This window comes from Sporisorium graminicola, chromosome SGRAM_22 (genome assembly GCF_005498985.1).
Source record: "Sporisorium graminicola strain CBS 10092 chromosome SGRAM_22, whole genome shotgun sequence".
NCBI lineage: Eukaryota > Fungi > Basidiomycota > Ustilaginomycetes > Ustilaginales > Ustilaginaceae > Sporisorium > Sporisorium graminicola.
Genome location: NC_043731.1, coordinates 1037345 through 1052149, shown reverse-complemented (window position 1 = coordinate 1052149; position 14805 = coordinate 1037345). Strand labels below are relative to the sequence as shown.

Here is a 14805-nt window from a genome sequence, read left to right as displayed (position 1 = left end):
CGACTTGGCGAAAGTGTGCATTGAGCGAATCAAGTGTGATGTCAGTGTAGAATGGCAGACGTCGCATTGCTCAGATGAAAGTACGTCAGTCCGTCAAAGCTCTTGGTGCGCTGCAGAACCGAACACGTCCTTCCAGCTTGTGTTATCTGGCTGTGCGCCATCCTTGCGCATCTTGCGTGCTACTCTCTCGGCGTCTTGCAGCACTCTGAGCACATTCTCACCCACAAAGCCCACAAGCTCGCGATCGGACCACCCTCGCTTCACCAGCTCCGCGACGAGATCAGGATAGCGGCTGACATCCTCCAATCCCTCGGGCACCGAGATGATGCCGTCAAAGTCGGTGCCAATGCCGACGTGGCCCCTGCCGACAATGCTGCTGACGTATTCGATGTGCTGGACGTACTGCGCGAGGTCTTTGCTGCCGCCAATGAAGCCGGGGTAGGCGTTGATCATGACCACATGGTCCTTCTTGGATGCGGCGAGTTTTTTGAGCACCGAATCGGGGACGTTTCTCGGCAGGTCTTTGAAGGCTCGCGCTGCAGAGTGGGACAGCATGACGGGTCCTCTTGATTCGTCGATGGTCTGCAGGGCCGTGTCGTCCGAGACGTGGGAGAGGTCTGGAACGATGGCGAGCCGGTTGAGCTCGTGGATGAGGGCGGGAGCGAAGGGGCTGAGACCGTGCCATCGCGGTGGCTGCTGACCAGCACTGTCGGCGAACGCATTGTGGCAGGTATGCGTCAAGGTTAGGTATCGTACCGGGCCGGGTATTGAGCTGTTGAAAAGGGAAGCGTATGCGCGAAGTGCGAACAGCGAGTTGCCGATGGAATGAGCACCTTCAATGCCGATGAAACTGATCATCTTCCTGTGTTTGAATGCCGTCCTGGCTGCATCAACGCTTCCAACCAGTGCAAAGTCGTGGGGGTACTTCTCGGTCATCTGCTTGATCACGTCGAGCTGTTCCAGCGTATCCCTCACGGCAATGTCGGCGGCAGCGTGCTCAAAGGTGTCTCCCACGGTAGTCTCGTTAGGGCAGACGACGTAGGCGGACCAAAAGAAGCCCCCGCTCTTGCCTGCCCTCAGTCGTGGGATGTCGACGTGGCCGAGAGTAGGATAGCTGCCGTTTGCAAAGACGGGTTGGTCGAAGGGGATCTGGTCGATCTTGTTGCCGTAGCGATAGCGAGCTTGAACAGGGACATCCACGTGTCCGTCAATGAGGGGATGTCTTGATAGCAGACGCTCGGAGTGCTTGCGTGCGTTTCGACAGCGCCACGCAGAGCTTGCAGAAGCACAACGAGCATCCACGCTTGGCTGCCACAGTGTCGAAACGGCATCTGTCATGGACTCGAAGCTGGGTAGGGCGAGTAGAAGAAAGCAAAAAGCAAGTGCGTAGCAGATCCATCTGAGGATGGTTTGTACGGACGGCTGTTCGCGGACAGGCTTTGGACCCGTCAGCAGACCTTCCTGCGCCATATTGCGCAGCCTGATGATCCTCCCCATGTTGACGTCCGGGCCGCCTGATGGTGGTGGTCGACAATTTGGATGATACGGGTGGTGGTGGTGAGAGACAAGAGTGTCTGCTCCCATTTTCTTGCACGTTGGCCGGTGGAGTGTGCGTGTATTTACTCAACCTAGCGGCTATCAATTTTGCAAATTGTAAGCGTGTGCCGGGAGGTCGATGTTGGTGCGCCGTTGCAGACCCTCGCACGCGATCTTCGATAGGCTCGGCAACAAAATCTGACTTCATCGAATGCTTCACCGAACAGGGTGCGAGAAAAGCGGGCGAGGCGGGCATGGTCGAACAGTAGCCCGTGACATGCGACCACCTGAAACACAACTGCAAGCTCAGAAATGCCCCTCGAACCGCCCCTCGAACCGTTCACATCAATATCATTCACGCATCGGAGTCTCCATTCGGTCCATTACTTGATCAACTAACAATCACAGCTTAGTCTTTCCCACCTGTCTATGAAGCTTTTCCTCCTTGAGCTTTCGCGAATCGGACTGCGTTTCGAGCACCTTGACGAGAGCATCTGCCAACGCCTCTGGCTCCTCCTGAGCCACAAGATGGTTGCCCTCGATCGTGAAACTGATGCCGCGCTCCAGACGATCGATCTCGGCGGCGAGCGGGAGATTGTTGAAACCGCCTTTCATGTTGACCATTCCGACCCAGGCACCATAATCCGTGGTGAGCAGGCCTCTCCTACCAATGTAACCCATCCAGGTCGTGCAGAAGGCGGCGGCCTCGTGCCACTTGGTGTTGTTCAGCTCCAAAGGTGTGCGCTTCAGGTCGTTTTCGTACAAGTCGTCTGAAGCGAGCGCGTGCGATGCGGGCACAGCCGATGGACGCAGGCCAAATCGAAGATGAAGGTCAAGTACGCGCTTGTGCCACGCTTGAAAGAAGGGCTTGGATTCAAAGTAGGCCCTTGCGTCCGGCAGCGAGTCGAACGTATCTTTGCGTGCGATGGCACCACGAGCGAGCGGAACTTCTTGGAGTGGCGAATACATTTCGTTGGGAAGGTTGTGGATTTGGAAACGCTCCTCATCATCGCAGTGCATGATGGCGGGATCGACGAGGATGAGACCTTCCAGCATGCGTGGTCGAGCATGCAACAGGAAAGTGAATGCACCACCGCCAAACGAATGGCCGAGCGCGACGAGTCTGCGTTTCGAGTTGGGATTCGAGGCTTCGTGAGAAGGAAGAAAGGTGGGGAGCCAGGTCGGAGGAGCGGATGCGCGGGAAGGTATCTCGGGAAGATAGTTCTCGAGGAATTTGAGCATGTCGCGCGGATGGTCCACCCAGCTGATAATGTCGCCGAGAACATGGCGATTGATGCTGCCAGCCTGGCCAGAGTGAGTGCTGTCAAACATCCAAATCTCGTCAATCTTGTACTTGCCGCTGAACTCTTTGGTCTGCAGCTTCTTGATGAGCGCTTCGAGCGCTGGTTCAAAGATCTCTTTGTGGAAACCATTTGCGTGGGCGAGGAGGAGCGTGATTCCTTGTCGATCGTCGTTGCCTTGCGCACTCGTCTGGGCATCCTGATGCAAACATGCCGGGACGACTCGGTTGACTGTCATCCAGAGCTGCGCCTCGTTGGCTTTGGTTGCTTCGTTGATGCGGGCGGCATGGCCCGACTTCAAGCACCCATTTCGTAGCGAGCGCATGAGATTACGCTGGTCTTCGGGATCTGATCCACCGCAGATCTGTAACCAATGGTCAAAGTCAGCCTCTCTGCGCCGACGCTGTTCGGCTTTTGCAGCTTGAGGATCCGAAGGCAGTGGGCCAAGACTGTAGCTGCTTGGGATGTGTGCATCGTAGATGTCGGACTTGGCGGAGCGCACGTGGGATCGAGGCCATGCTGCAGGATAGACGTGTGTTGTCGAGATCCATTCTTGCGTTTCGTGTGAGGATGGGTCCTGCGAGGGTGCCGTGAAAATGACACGTGGGGAGAGTGTGGGAATGGCGGGTCGCTGCGGTGGCACGGGAGGCTCTAGCGATGGCAAGAGATCGGCGGCGCGAAAGTCGTCGGACGGCATAGTGTCGGCGGCGTCTTTTGGGGGAAGGGATGTGGAGAGCGGTATTGCCTCGTTTGGTAAATGCTGCGCTCCTTTTGTATGATCCTGCTCCCGGCCCTGAATGATGATGGTTGAGTGCGGAGAAGCAAGCTCGCATTGTGGGGATTCAGAAAACTCGCCTTGCCCGGCTAAGCGCTGGCCGGGTTTTCCGGTTGAGTCTCAGCGCTCTGTTTGCCCTCGCTCCACGCATTTTCGGGCGAATAAGCCGGGTGATAGCATGACAGAAGGGCTCTTACGTGCGGACAACTTCACAGAATCTCCGCTCTGTACCAAAGTGGCACGGTGAGCCCCACGTTGCTTTCACATTGCTTGCTTGGTCGTCACGTCCGCGGTGTCCGTGGTGTGCCAGTTCCCTGAAGAGCGTTGATTCCCGATATGAAGGCAATCGAGGCTCGGATCTCGATGATCTGACATTATTCGATTGCGGAAACAGGTCATCTGCAAGAGAAGCGTGATTTCGGATGGAATGAGTGCACTCAGAGCCGCCGACAGTCGAGTTGAATGCAAGACACAGCCCAACGCTCGCTCCACAAATTAAAGCTTTCCTGCAGCCTATCTATCGCTCCTTCCTTCTCAAATCAATCGAGCATCCGCATCCCGCTCATCAAGACCCGCACAGTAGACCTGGTCGACTGCTCTCGCGAGTCATCTACTTCGATCCCATCTATCAGCTCCATCGATCGCAATCGCACCAGCCTCGAGGCTTCACAGTCGATAATCCGGCTCTTCAGCACACTCTTCAGGTAACCTTCCTATTCCTCTGACCGTCGCACTAGCACACAACCATGAACGACAGTCTGGGAGCGCTGTTGGCCATTGTCGTCCTTTGGTCTATCCTGCGCTTTGCATTCGGCGGTGGCAACAACACCAACTCGAGCGGTGGTAGCCAGGCGCCAGCAATCAATACGGCTCGTACCCGCCAGGTGCCCCAGCACATGGTTGACTCGGTCAAGACGCTCTTCCCGCACATCTCAGACGCATCCATTCGCTACGATCTCCAGCGCTCGGGCAGTGTCGAAGCCACTTGCGAACGCATCCTGAACGAAGGCGGTCTCCCTTCTCCGCCAGCGGGCTTCTTTGGCACCGCCGAGCCTTCGACTCCAAACAACGCGGCTGCTCTTCGAGCGCAGAACACGAACCACACGACTGCAAATGGTGCCGCTTCCAGTTCAGCGTCGAGTCTCAGCACGCCCAGCAAGTCTCCAAATCTCATCTCTCGTTTTGGTCTGCAGTCACGCTTAGCCACATCCGACGATCTGCCGTCCACTCCGCAGTCTCACATGAGCACCAGCAGTCAAGGCAGCCCAGGCAGCTGGGCCACCACACCGGAAGAGCGAGCAAAGTTGCTCAAGGATCGGAAGGAGCAGATGATTCTCGAAGCGAGAAAGAAGATGCTCGAGAGGAGCCGTCAAGCAGCCAAGCAGTCTGCTGCGGGAGCGTCAGCAACTTCTACTTGAACGGAAAGTGCACGCTGTCCATTCTTTATCGTTGCGCGACGACTTTCCGGTTACCGGATTCAGACATCACTTGCGATACAGACTATGCGATGCGACTGGACAGGAGTGAGTCGGAGTGCCAGTTCCCTCATGAATAGGGCAGCCTCGTGTGAACAGCGACAGATCTCAGCGATTTTATAGAACTTGTCACGATATCTGCAGTCTAACAGACTCGGCATCTGTGCGTCACGTGCCAAGCACCTTTTTCGATGAGAAAGCTCGTAGTGCGGAAGCCTCTTTTTTGCTTTCTTCCAAATCTCGGCATCTGCTCTTTGCCTCCATCTCCTCACCTTGTGTCACTCCCGAACGTGACTTTTCGATCGAGCCGCTCCCATCCACAGGCAGACACAGCACCAGTCTCCCCACCTTGAACAACAAGCAGCTCGCAACCATGTTGAAGGCGGCAACCAGAACGGTTCGAGCCCCGTGCTCCTCCCTGCGACAAGCACCCTTCTCGCGCACCTATGCATCTGCCTCAGCAACAGCGTCTTCATCCGCTTCTCCATCCACCTCCAGCACACCCGCGGAAACAACATCCCTCCCATCAGCAGCGCCCCCCGGTACGGTGCTCAAAGGCGTGTCGATCTACAAGGACAAGGCGGACCCCATCGCGCTGCAGGACCACGAATACCCGTCTTGGCTGTTCAAGCTTCTGGACGACCCTTCGATCGCGTCTGCCTCTTCGCTTGCCTCCATCGAGATGGCCGGCATGTCCAAAGGTGAAGCGCGAGCTGCACAGAAGCGTCAGTCCAAGATCCTGCGTGCGGCTCAGCTGGCAAAGGAGAAGGCCGAGGCGAAAGCTGCCGAGCGCGCAGCCAAGGCTGGCAGTGTGGATTCCACAACCGATGCAAGCGCAGAGAAGGAAGCAGCGATGAGCCCGGCGGAAAAGCGTGCGCATTTACTCTCGAAAGCAGCACAGGAAGAGCACGCCAAGCGCAAGACGCTCCGTAGGGCCAACAAGGAGGCGATCAAGGCGCGCAACTTCGTCAGCGCTTCCTAAACAAAAGACTCTGTCACCTACGCCTCTCTCACACATTCGAAAATGTACAACTACAGCAACTCGATCATTCATTCGCATCTCTTTGCAGTGCTACAGACCAGGCCAGTGCTGATTGGCAAACTCTTGCATGTCTTGCACCAGTACGTCCGGATTGTCCCTTGACACGACAAAACGACAAAGTGAGAGCGAAGGTCAGTACGTGGCCGCTTTCACGTTGTCAGGAACGGTCTCAGTTTTTTCACTTACAGAGCAGCAAAGTGACCGCCATATTCGTGCATCTTGTAAAACTGCCAATTGAGCTTGTACTTTGAGAGCCAGCTCCGGGGACCTCCAGCAAGCTCGTAGGGGAAGTTGGAAAAGCCAAACGGCGTGTCCTTTGCCGCTTGCCACAGTTTCCAGTCCGGACTAATGAAGAAGTGCAGCGACTCCTTGTAGGGCAAGAACGAGGTATGGATCGTGTTGGTGAGATAGTAGATCGTGACAATGGTGAGGATCTCCTGGTCTGTGACAAACGAGTGAGGCGAGGAGTCCTTGTTGCTGTCGTTGAACGCGGGACACCTAGGGTCGGACCAGGCGTGGAACTTTTCGAGAATCCAAGAAAGGATGCCCGCGGGATTGTCGTACAGGCCGTATCCGAGGGTCGACGGTTGGGTGCCTTGAATTTTGGTGTAAGCATGGCCTAAGTCAGAATATTCAAGGCCACGTCGGATGCCAAGCACTTCTTGCGGATGGTAGCCAAGCAGTCCGAGAGCTCTGGATGCGATGCCTTTGAACCCTGCATGCTCGAGCGCTAAAGCTGGAATGCTCCAAAGAGGGGGCTGAGGAGGAGCAAAGTTGAGGTGCGCAATCTTGCAGTGCGGACTGTTGGCCAAGAAGCGAGTGATCACGGATCCGAAATCGCCACCTTGGGCCATGTACGACTTGAAACCAAGAACGGATGTCATCAACGTATCAAACACCCTCGCGGTGTCCTGTAGTGTCCATCCTTTCTTCAGTGGTGCTTGCGACAGACCGTAGCCAGGCAGGCTCGGCACGATCACTTCGAAATGTGGAGCTCGTGATTCGACCAGCCTGGACGCAAAGTGGAACCCTTCGGTGAAGCAACCAGGCCAACCGTGGGAAAAGATCAACGGAATCGCCGGGGATCCGGCCTCGTCGTCCGAGACAGTGGACTTGAAGTGCTGGTAGTGCACTTGGAGTCCCTCAATCTGCACCGTATAGTGGGGGAAACGGTTGAGCTGCGACTCGACACCCTTCCACCACGCTTTCACCCCTTGTCCGGGAGATCCGACAGGTTGACGGTGGCTGTCTTTCGGGTTGCCGCTCTTCCAGTCGTTGAGCACCTGTCGAAGCTTGGCCAAGTCCGTGCCGTACTCCCACGGCTTGAGACCACCCGTGATTTCAGAGTCGGGCAGTCTGGCATCGTCGAGCTTGCGCTGCAGGCGATCGAGGTCTGCCTCTGGAAATTCGATGCGGATCTGGCGAGGTCGTCCTACTTCCGACATTGTGATTGAAAGTGTTGGTGATGGATGTTGGAGACAGACTACACGACTCAGTAAGCAGCTTATAAACATTTCGACTCAGTAAGCACCTTGGAAACGACTCGCTCAGCACAAGGCAAGGCGGCTAATTGTATGTGCCTATGTTGCTATATTGCTTTCCTTCGCGCTTCTCCACAAATCAAGCGCTTCCCCCGCGCCAATAACACATCTCCGCGGCTCCCGACTGTACGTGACCGAAGCGAAGCAGTTCGTCTCTTCGGCAGATTGGCCAGCTGAGCTTCTCTGTTCTCGACGATCCTCTTCGAGCCATCGACGGTCGGAGTTAAGAGGCACTATCAGTCTTCATAAGCTGTGCGGCAATGCAGTCCGCAGTGTGGGACAAGTCACATCTACCGTCTGCGCAGATGGCGCCCGATCCAGCGATCTAGTCAAAGGGTGTACGATTGAATCCCGATCGAACTAGAACCCGCGGCCGCCAGAATGAGAACGTCTGCCCACGAAGGGGGAAACATGCGCTTTGAATCAAGAGCGATGCGGATTGCCGTATGAAGCGGCACGTTGATCTGAGTTGGTCAAGCGCCCTCGACCGTCGGTCGGGCTTCCAAAACAACTCGTCTAGTGCAGCAAAACGTGCGAATGTCCTTTCGAGCAAGGACCCTGAAAACGTGCACCACTTCACACGGCAAGAGTTTGCATCTCGGCAGCTCGCTTCCAGTTGAAACCCCATCTCTTTGAACACTTTGGTTCTTCTTCTCAACGTCGCACCCACTATGCATGTCCAGGAACGTTCCTAAAGAAAACGCATCATCGTGAGAGAACGATGGTACTCAGCAAGAAGCGGTGCTGCAAAAGGAGTCGATTTCAAGGTGGTCTGAGAGCGCGACGCCGTAGCAACGAGATTTAGAGGTTTCTCGCTTCCAGAGCTCGGCTTGCTTTTCTTCTTCCTTGTCTTGCCGGCCACCATCTAGATTAGAGCGCTCGACAAAGTCAGCCTCGTGGGCAACCTGCGGAGGAGGGAGCTCACGCCTTCTTCTTCGCTTCGAACATGCAAGACCCATGGATGTCGGACGACATACAAAAGCGGTCCCTTTCCGACGATAAAGTCCTTTTCTTGCCAACCCATACAGCACCTACTGCACCACCGACCTCCTCCACGTCCTGGACACGGACGCTTTGGTACAGAATGAAGGTGGTCGCATCGTTTGCCGCCCTTCTGGGCCTGGTCCACCTGGCTACATCCTCGCCTGCCCCCCTCGCTGTCCGCAACAATGCTGCTACTGCTGTCTCCGCCTCCTCGAATGGCTTCGACCAGCAGACGTCGGCCTATACCGCATCGAGTGCGTTCCCCACCTCGATGTTCGCATCCTATTACAACAGCCCCGTCTCCATGACCGCCGAGCCTCGCCCCGTCGTCACGGATGTCCAACGCAACTCGGTCTTCCCTGACATCCTCGCCAACCCCACCATCCTCCCGCTCGGCCCTTCCTCCTCGGAAGCCGTCTACCCTCTGGCCACAGGGACTGCCTCGCCCGAAATTGCCTCTCAGGTGCGCAAGGAGCTCACAGACATCTTCTCCTCGTCCAGCGCCAATTGCACCAAGTGCACCGATGCGCTCAAATCTGCGCAGAAGCTCGCTCGCCAATCTCCGAAAGATGTTCCTGCGATGCTGATTGACCTCTGCACCAGGTACTCGTACAAGTCAGCCTCGACCTGCGCAAAGACATATGCCCCGCAAGTTCTCGGCTCCGTGTACAGCCAGATCCTCAGCTATGCTGACTTTTCTGCCAACAGCACCGATGCCCAGTACATCTGCAACATTGTCGTCGGCTCCTCCACCAGCAACTGCTCGCTCCCTAAACCGCGCCACCTCGACGACGATTACCTGGACAAGTGGTTCTATGGCGAGCGCACACCCCCTACCACCTACAATATCAACGTCGGCGAGCACACCAAAAATGGAAAGGATCTGCGCGTGCTGCACATCTCGGATATCCACGTCGACCCACGCTTCTTCGTCGGCGGGGAAGCCTCCTGCACCAATGGAAGGTGTTGTCGCGCCGATGCGTATAACTCGACGCTGAGCAACGGCAACTTTACGCAGGGTACGCTACCCAATTCCAATATCTCGGAGGCGGCCACGTACTGGGGCAACTTCAAGTGCGATTCGCCGTGGAGTCTGGCGCTGTCTACGCTCGAAGCGGTGACGCCGCTCAACGGTGGTGATGAGGTCGACATGACCATTCACACGGGTGACATGGTGGTGCACGATCTCGCACAGTACATTTCGCAGGACCTCGTCAAGTACACGCACCAGAGTCTGTACGATTCCATCCGCTCCTTGCTCGGCAAAGGTCCCGTGTTTAACGCGATTGGTAACCACGACTCGTCGCCTTCGGACTTCGCCTCGCAGGGTGCGCTGCCGAACGGTCGCTCCGACCAGCTCTCTTGGGACTGGGACAACCTCGCTCGACTCTGGGAAGCCGAAGGCTGGTTCAACCACGCGCAGGCCGAACAGGCGCGCTCGCACTACGCCGGCTACTCGGTCACTCCTCGCAAAGGTCTGCGGATTATTGCGATCAACACCGACTTCTGGTACAAGAACAATGTGTTCAACATGATCCACACACAGAACCCGGATTACTCGGGCAGTCTGCGCTTCTTGACCGATGAGCTGTTCCACGCCGAGAGGCGCGGCGAGCGCGTCTGGATAGTCGGCCACGTCCTGACCGGCTGGGACGGCAGCAACCCGCTCGACAATCCTACCAACCTGTTCTACCAGATTGTCGACCGCTTTGCGCCGCACGTCATTGCGCACATCTTCTTTGGCCACACGCACGAGGATCAATTCAATGTGTTCTACACCAACAACGGCACAAGCAAGGCGGCGCAGGCGGCCAAGGCCGTGTCGTTCATGGCGCCCTCGATCACCCCGGGCAACAACGTGAATCCGGCCGTGCGCATCATGCATGTCAATGCGTCGACGTACGAGGTGATGGACTACCACCAGTTCTACACGCGCGTGCCCACGTTCCCGGACCTGCCCTCGTCCTCGCACAGCCCCGTCTACGAGTACCTCTACTCCGCGCGCTCGGCGTACAACAACTTTACCGCTTCCAACGCCAACTCGAGCCACCCCGTCGCGGGCGGCGTCTGGCCCGCCAGCGCCCCGCTCAACGCCACCTTCTGGGCCAAGCTGACCGAAGAAATGGCGGTGCGCAAGGACCTCGTGCAGCAGTTCACCGTCTACCAGGGCCGCAACAGCCCCAAGAGCCCCAAGTGCACCACAGACGACTGCGTCAAGGCCAAGATTTGCTACATGCAGTCCGGCTCGGCCATCCTCGGCAAACAGTGCCCGCAAGGCTTCGGTTCCGTCCAGTCGTAGATGCCCAGCATATCCACGAACAATCGCTTGCATCTCTCGATCGCATCGTTAACTTAGACCTCCTCGCATCACTGCAATTCAACACCCCTTGTACGGAAAAGAAAACGCAATTACTGAGTAAGTTGCCAAACGTGGTCTACAAATACAAATCCGAGACTGAGAATCGAAGATGTTGAGCAAAGGACCAGAGCAAAGGCGGGTATCGGCGACAACGTCGTTGTGCTACGTTACTTGCGAGCAGTGAGCTTTTCCTTCTCGACCATAGAGCGGATGTCCTTCTTGAGGATCTTGCCCGAGGCCGACTTGGGGAGCGAGTCGAGCCAGGTCAAGCCTCTCAACTTTTTGTAGTTGGCGTTGACGCGCTGGTTGACAAACTCAAGCAACTCCTTTTCGAGCTTGTGCTTCTTGTCCGCGTCGTCGCCGATCTCGTCCTTGGTCTTGGGGTTGAGCACGACGAACGCCCAGGGCAGCTCGGTGCCCTCCTGATCGGGGACGCCGAGCACAGCGCAGTCGTCGACGCGGTCTTCCTTGAACATGAGCGCCTCGAGCTCCGAGGGGGGCACCTGGAAGCCGTTGTACTTGATCACGTCCTTGAGGCGATCCGTGATGGTCACGTAGCCCTGTTTGTTGACCTTGACAATGTCGCCCGTGCGCAGGAAGCGGTCCGGTGCGTCGACAGAAGGGAGGAACGTCTTGGCGTTGGCCTCGTCGTTGTTGAGGTAGCCCTGCATCATCTGGGGGCCTCGCAAACACAGCTCGCCCTCCTCGTCAAAGCCAACCTCCTTGCCGTCGAGTCCGATCACCTTGGCCTCCGTTCCGGGGATGAGCTGACCGACCGTGCCTGGGTATTCGTCAAGGTCCTTACTGTTCTGGCTGCAAACAAGCGGCGACATTTCGGACATGCCGTAACCGTCGGTCGATTCGATGCCAAGACGCTTCTTGACAGCGAGACGAAGTTCTTCCGCAAGCGAGGCAGCGCCGGAGCTGACCTTGGTCAGCGAGCTCAGGTCGTACTTGTCGACACTGGGGTGCTTGGCGAGAGCAAGAAGGATAGGAGGCACGACAAAGCAGAATGTCACGCGGTGGTGCTGAACAGTCGAAAGGAACACATCAAGCGCAAACTTGGGGAGCACGATGCAAGGTGTGGCCGTGTGCAAGTTCATGAAACCCATCAGGAGGCCGTAGCAGTGGAAGAGGGGAAGGAGGCCCAGATGGAACTCGCCACGGCTTAGACGCGGTGCGAGGTGCACACCTCCGAGCTTGTCGGTGACGGTGTTGATCGAGTCGGCGGCGGTGTTCCAAGTCTCTGCGATGCGAGTGGTAAAGTAGCCGTTGAGGTACTCGCGACCGTGAGCATACCAGTTGTCTTCGTCGAGAAGAGGGTCGTTGGTACGATCGAGCATGGCGTACGATGATTGGATGACGTTGGCAACCATGGCGTAGTGCGACAGCATCACCGCCTTAGGACCGCCAGTGGTGCCTGACGAAAAGCAGAAGACGGCGGTGGTGTTCTTGGGGTCCAGCTTGACATTGTCCAGCAAAGCTCGGGCCTCTGGCAACTCATCCTTTCCGACCTTGAGGATCTTTGCGATGGAGGCAGCGTGGCTCTCCTCGAAGACGAGGATCTCAGGAACAGCAGAGAGATGCTCGAGACCGTCTTCGCCCTTTTGAGCTGCTTCGGCGGCGGCCTCCTGGGTGGACTTGTAGAAAGCCTCAGTGGTGAGGATGGCCGTCGCCTTGACCATGCGGATCTGGTGCGCAATCTCGGCGGGCTTGTAAGCGGGGTTGAAAAGAGCGACACTGGCGCCGGTCATCATGACACCGAGAGCGCAGGCCAGGTAGTCGTGCTGGTTGGAAGCGTTGATACCGACTACATCGCCCTTGGTGTACTTGCGACCGGACTCTGTCGAGCCCGAGATGAGGGCCGAGGCGAGGTTGGTGGCATATTCGCGGATCTCGACCAGCGAGAAAGGCTTGGCATCGGGACGGCCTGACACTTCGGGATCAGCAGGATAGAGGAGGGGAGCGTTGGCTCGCTCCTTGCATGCTGGGATATCAATGGGCTTGAAGAGAAACTCAGGAAGTGTGTAGTGGGTCGGGGCGGTGAAAGGGTGAGGCGACTTGATGATCATGGTGTCGGCTTCCATGTAGAACTTGCGCTTGTAGTCGGTTCGAGCGGCTCGCACTACGTTGAGTGCGGCGAGGGAGGCGGCGAGGATTCCAGCGTAGAGGAAGAGAGGTGGCCAAGAGGTTGCTTGACTGAGTCCTGATCGAGTCGAAGGGGAGGAAGGGTTGGTGATGTGCGCGGCAAAGGCGTGCAGATAGTCGGAGAGGTGGTATAGCGAGTTGCGAAAGGCGTCGAACATGATGGTCTGTATATATGAGCGGGCGGTGAGCAGGCAAAGAAAGATACTATTGGCAGACCAAGCTGAGTGAGCAAACGGTGAGAGTCGTGGGGTTCAAAAGCAGCGCTGAAACTTGGCTGCACAAGAGTGTGTCAAGCTACAGACGCAGCCAGGAACACAGGCAGCAGGAACGACACTGTATGGAGCCGGATGTTGGAGTTTGTCGACGGTCGCACCACCTGGCCAGCGCACATGGAACCAGAGGCTGAAGGCGCAATGGATCGTGATTGGCAAGGCGGAGATTCAAGTTGCAGGCGCGGCGTTGGCGTTTGCAGATGAGATGAGGAGCTGCAAGCACAGACAAAGCAAAGGCGAAGGGAAGTTAGAGAGGAGACAGGGACGGACCCAAGATGTGAGGAGTGGAGTGCGTGATGCACAGAGTTGCAGCAAGCGCTCTTAGCACTGTCAGACAGCCTAAGACTTAATCCAAGAGCGGCGAAAGGAGAGACAGCTAGACCTAGACCGGTGAGGAGATGGTGGAGAGAGCACAAGAGGGACGGCGGCGACAGTAACTGGTAAGCCGCAAACGAGTCGAGACGAAGTCGACGTCGAGGCAGAAGCCACCCAGTGTCGGGTACTTGGAGCGAAAGCTCGAGTTCGAGACACTGTCTTGCAGCTTACTGCTGCCGCCTCCTCGCTACGCGCAACTGGCAATCAACACGCACAGGCCCCCTTGTAAAGGCCATCTGAAGCGGTTTTTTCCAATGCTTCGGGTGCGGCAGCATTCTTCAGAGATTATGCTCAGCTGCAATCCTCGACTATGCCGCAGAATGCGGTCACCAGCCGAATCCACACAGGCCTGAGAAATAAGGCGCGTGAGTGTGTCCATTTCATCGGCTACCCCGCTGATCGCCCTTTTCCCGCGGAGAGAGCTGGAAAATCAAAAGAGAGATGAGAGCGTTACCGGACGATGAAAAATCGGAATTGCCGATGATTAATTGAATTTTTAGAGATGTGAAACATGGCTGAACAGTGCATTGGCCTCCACTCTCGGTCTCCATCTTCGTATATGCTCATCGACCCTTGACATCGAACTGGACTGTCCGCACACACTAACGACAGCAGCAGCTTCGAGGGTCTAGCTTGTCGGAAGTGTCTTTCGAATCATGAGCTGGATCGTGGAGAGACAAAGTGACACAGAGGCCAACAAAGAGCTGAGAAGAGACTTCCGAAGAATGCAATTTGGATCGACGACCGCTTTCGGAGTGCGAGTTTCTCAATTGCGTCAATTTCCACTGTTTGCTACTCGCTGCCGCCTGCAACTACTCTTGTCAATTGCCCCAACGTGACCGCTTGGTCCCTGGTATCGCCAACCCAACCTTGCATCTCTACCACTCCAGCATGTGTCGTTGCAGGATCGTGGCCTGTCAGCTATGGCTTCATGTTCTGAAATGCGGGACAACAGAGCGCATTCGAGGGAGGGGAAGGCGGCAGAGCGGGGCTGAAT

The 14805-nt window shown here is 56.6% G+C and overlaps 7 protein-coding genes across 7 annotated transcripts; 3 read left to right on the top strand and 4 right to left on the bottom strand.

The window, feature by feature from the left end:
• Positions 1 to 93: 93 nt before the first annotated feature.
• On the bottom strand, positions 94 to 1497 carry EX895_004032 (uncharacterized protein; the record flags this gene model as incomplete). Its single annotated transcript, XM_029884630.1, has 1 exon — positions 94 to 1497. One exon carries the CDS (start codon positions 1495 to 1497, stop codon positions 94 to 96), a length of 1404 nt encoding a protein of 467 aa, XP_029739340.1.
• A 441-nt stretch (positions 1498 to 1938) lies between these two features.
• EX895_004031 (uncharacterized protein) lies at positions 1939 to 3534 on the bottom strand (the record flags this gene model as incomplete). The annotated part of the gene is made up of 1 exon (XM_029884629.1): positions 1939 to 3534. One exon carries the CDS (start codon positions 3532 to 3534, stop codon positions 1939 to 1941), a length of 1596 nt encoding a protein of 531 aa, XP_029739339.1.
• Positions 3535 to 4358: 824 nt separating this feature from the next.
• Positions 4359 to 5030, top strand: EX895_004030 (uncharacterized protein; the record flags this gene model as incomplete). The annotated part of the gene is made up of 1 exon (XM_029884628.1): positions 4359 to 5030. One exon carries the CDS (start codon positions 4359 to 4361, stop codon positions 5028 to 5030), a length of 672 nt encoding a protein of 223 aa, XP_029739338.1.
• A 430-nt stretch (positions 5031 to 5460) lies between these two features.
• On the top strand, positions 5461 to 6069 carry EX895_004029 (uncharacterized protein; the record flags this gene model as incomplete). The annotated part of the gene is made up of 1 exon (XM_029884627.1): positions 5461 to 6069. The coding sequence occupies one exon, from the start codon at positions 5461 to 5463 to the stop codon at positions 6067 to 6069; it is 609 nt and encodes a 202-aa protein (XP_029739337.1).
• A 90-nt stretch (positions 6070 to 6159) lies between these two features.
• Positions 6160 to 7574, bottom strand: EX895_004028 (uncharacterized protein; the record flags this gene model as incomplete). Its single annotated transcript, XM_029884626.1, has 2 exons — positions 6160 to 6226; positions 6316 to 7574. 2 exons carry the CDS (start codon positions 7572 to 7574, stop codon positions 6160 to 6162), a joined length of 1326 nt encoding a protein of 441 aa, XP_029739336.1.
• Positions 7575 to 8754: 1180 nt separating this feature from the next.
• EX895_004027 (uncharacterized protein) lies at positions 8755 to 10953 on the top strand (the record flags this gene model as incomplete). Its single annotated transcript, XM_029884625.1, has 1 exon — positions 8755 to 10953. The coding sequence occupies one exon, from the start codon at positions 8755 to 8757 to the stop codon at positions 10951 to 10953; it is 2199 nt and encodes a 732-aa protein (XP_029739335.1).
• A 227-nt stretch (positions 10954 to 11180) lies between these two features.
• EX895_004026 (uncharacterized protein) lies at positions 11181 to 13319 on the bottom strand (the record flags this gene model as incomplete). Its single annotated transcript, XM_029884624.1, has 1 exon — positions 11181 to 13319. The coding sequence occupies one exon, from the start codon at positions 13317 to 13319 to the stop codon at positions 11181 to 11183; it is 2139 nt and encodes a 712-aa protein (XP_029739334.1).
• Between the last annotated feature and the right edge of the window lie 1486 nt (positions 13320 to 14805).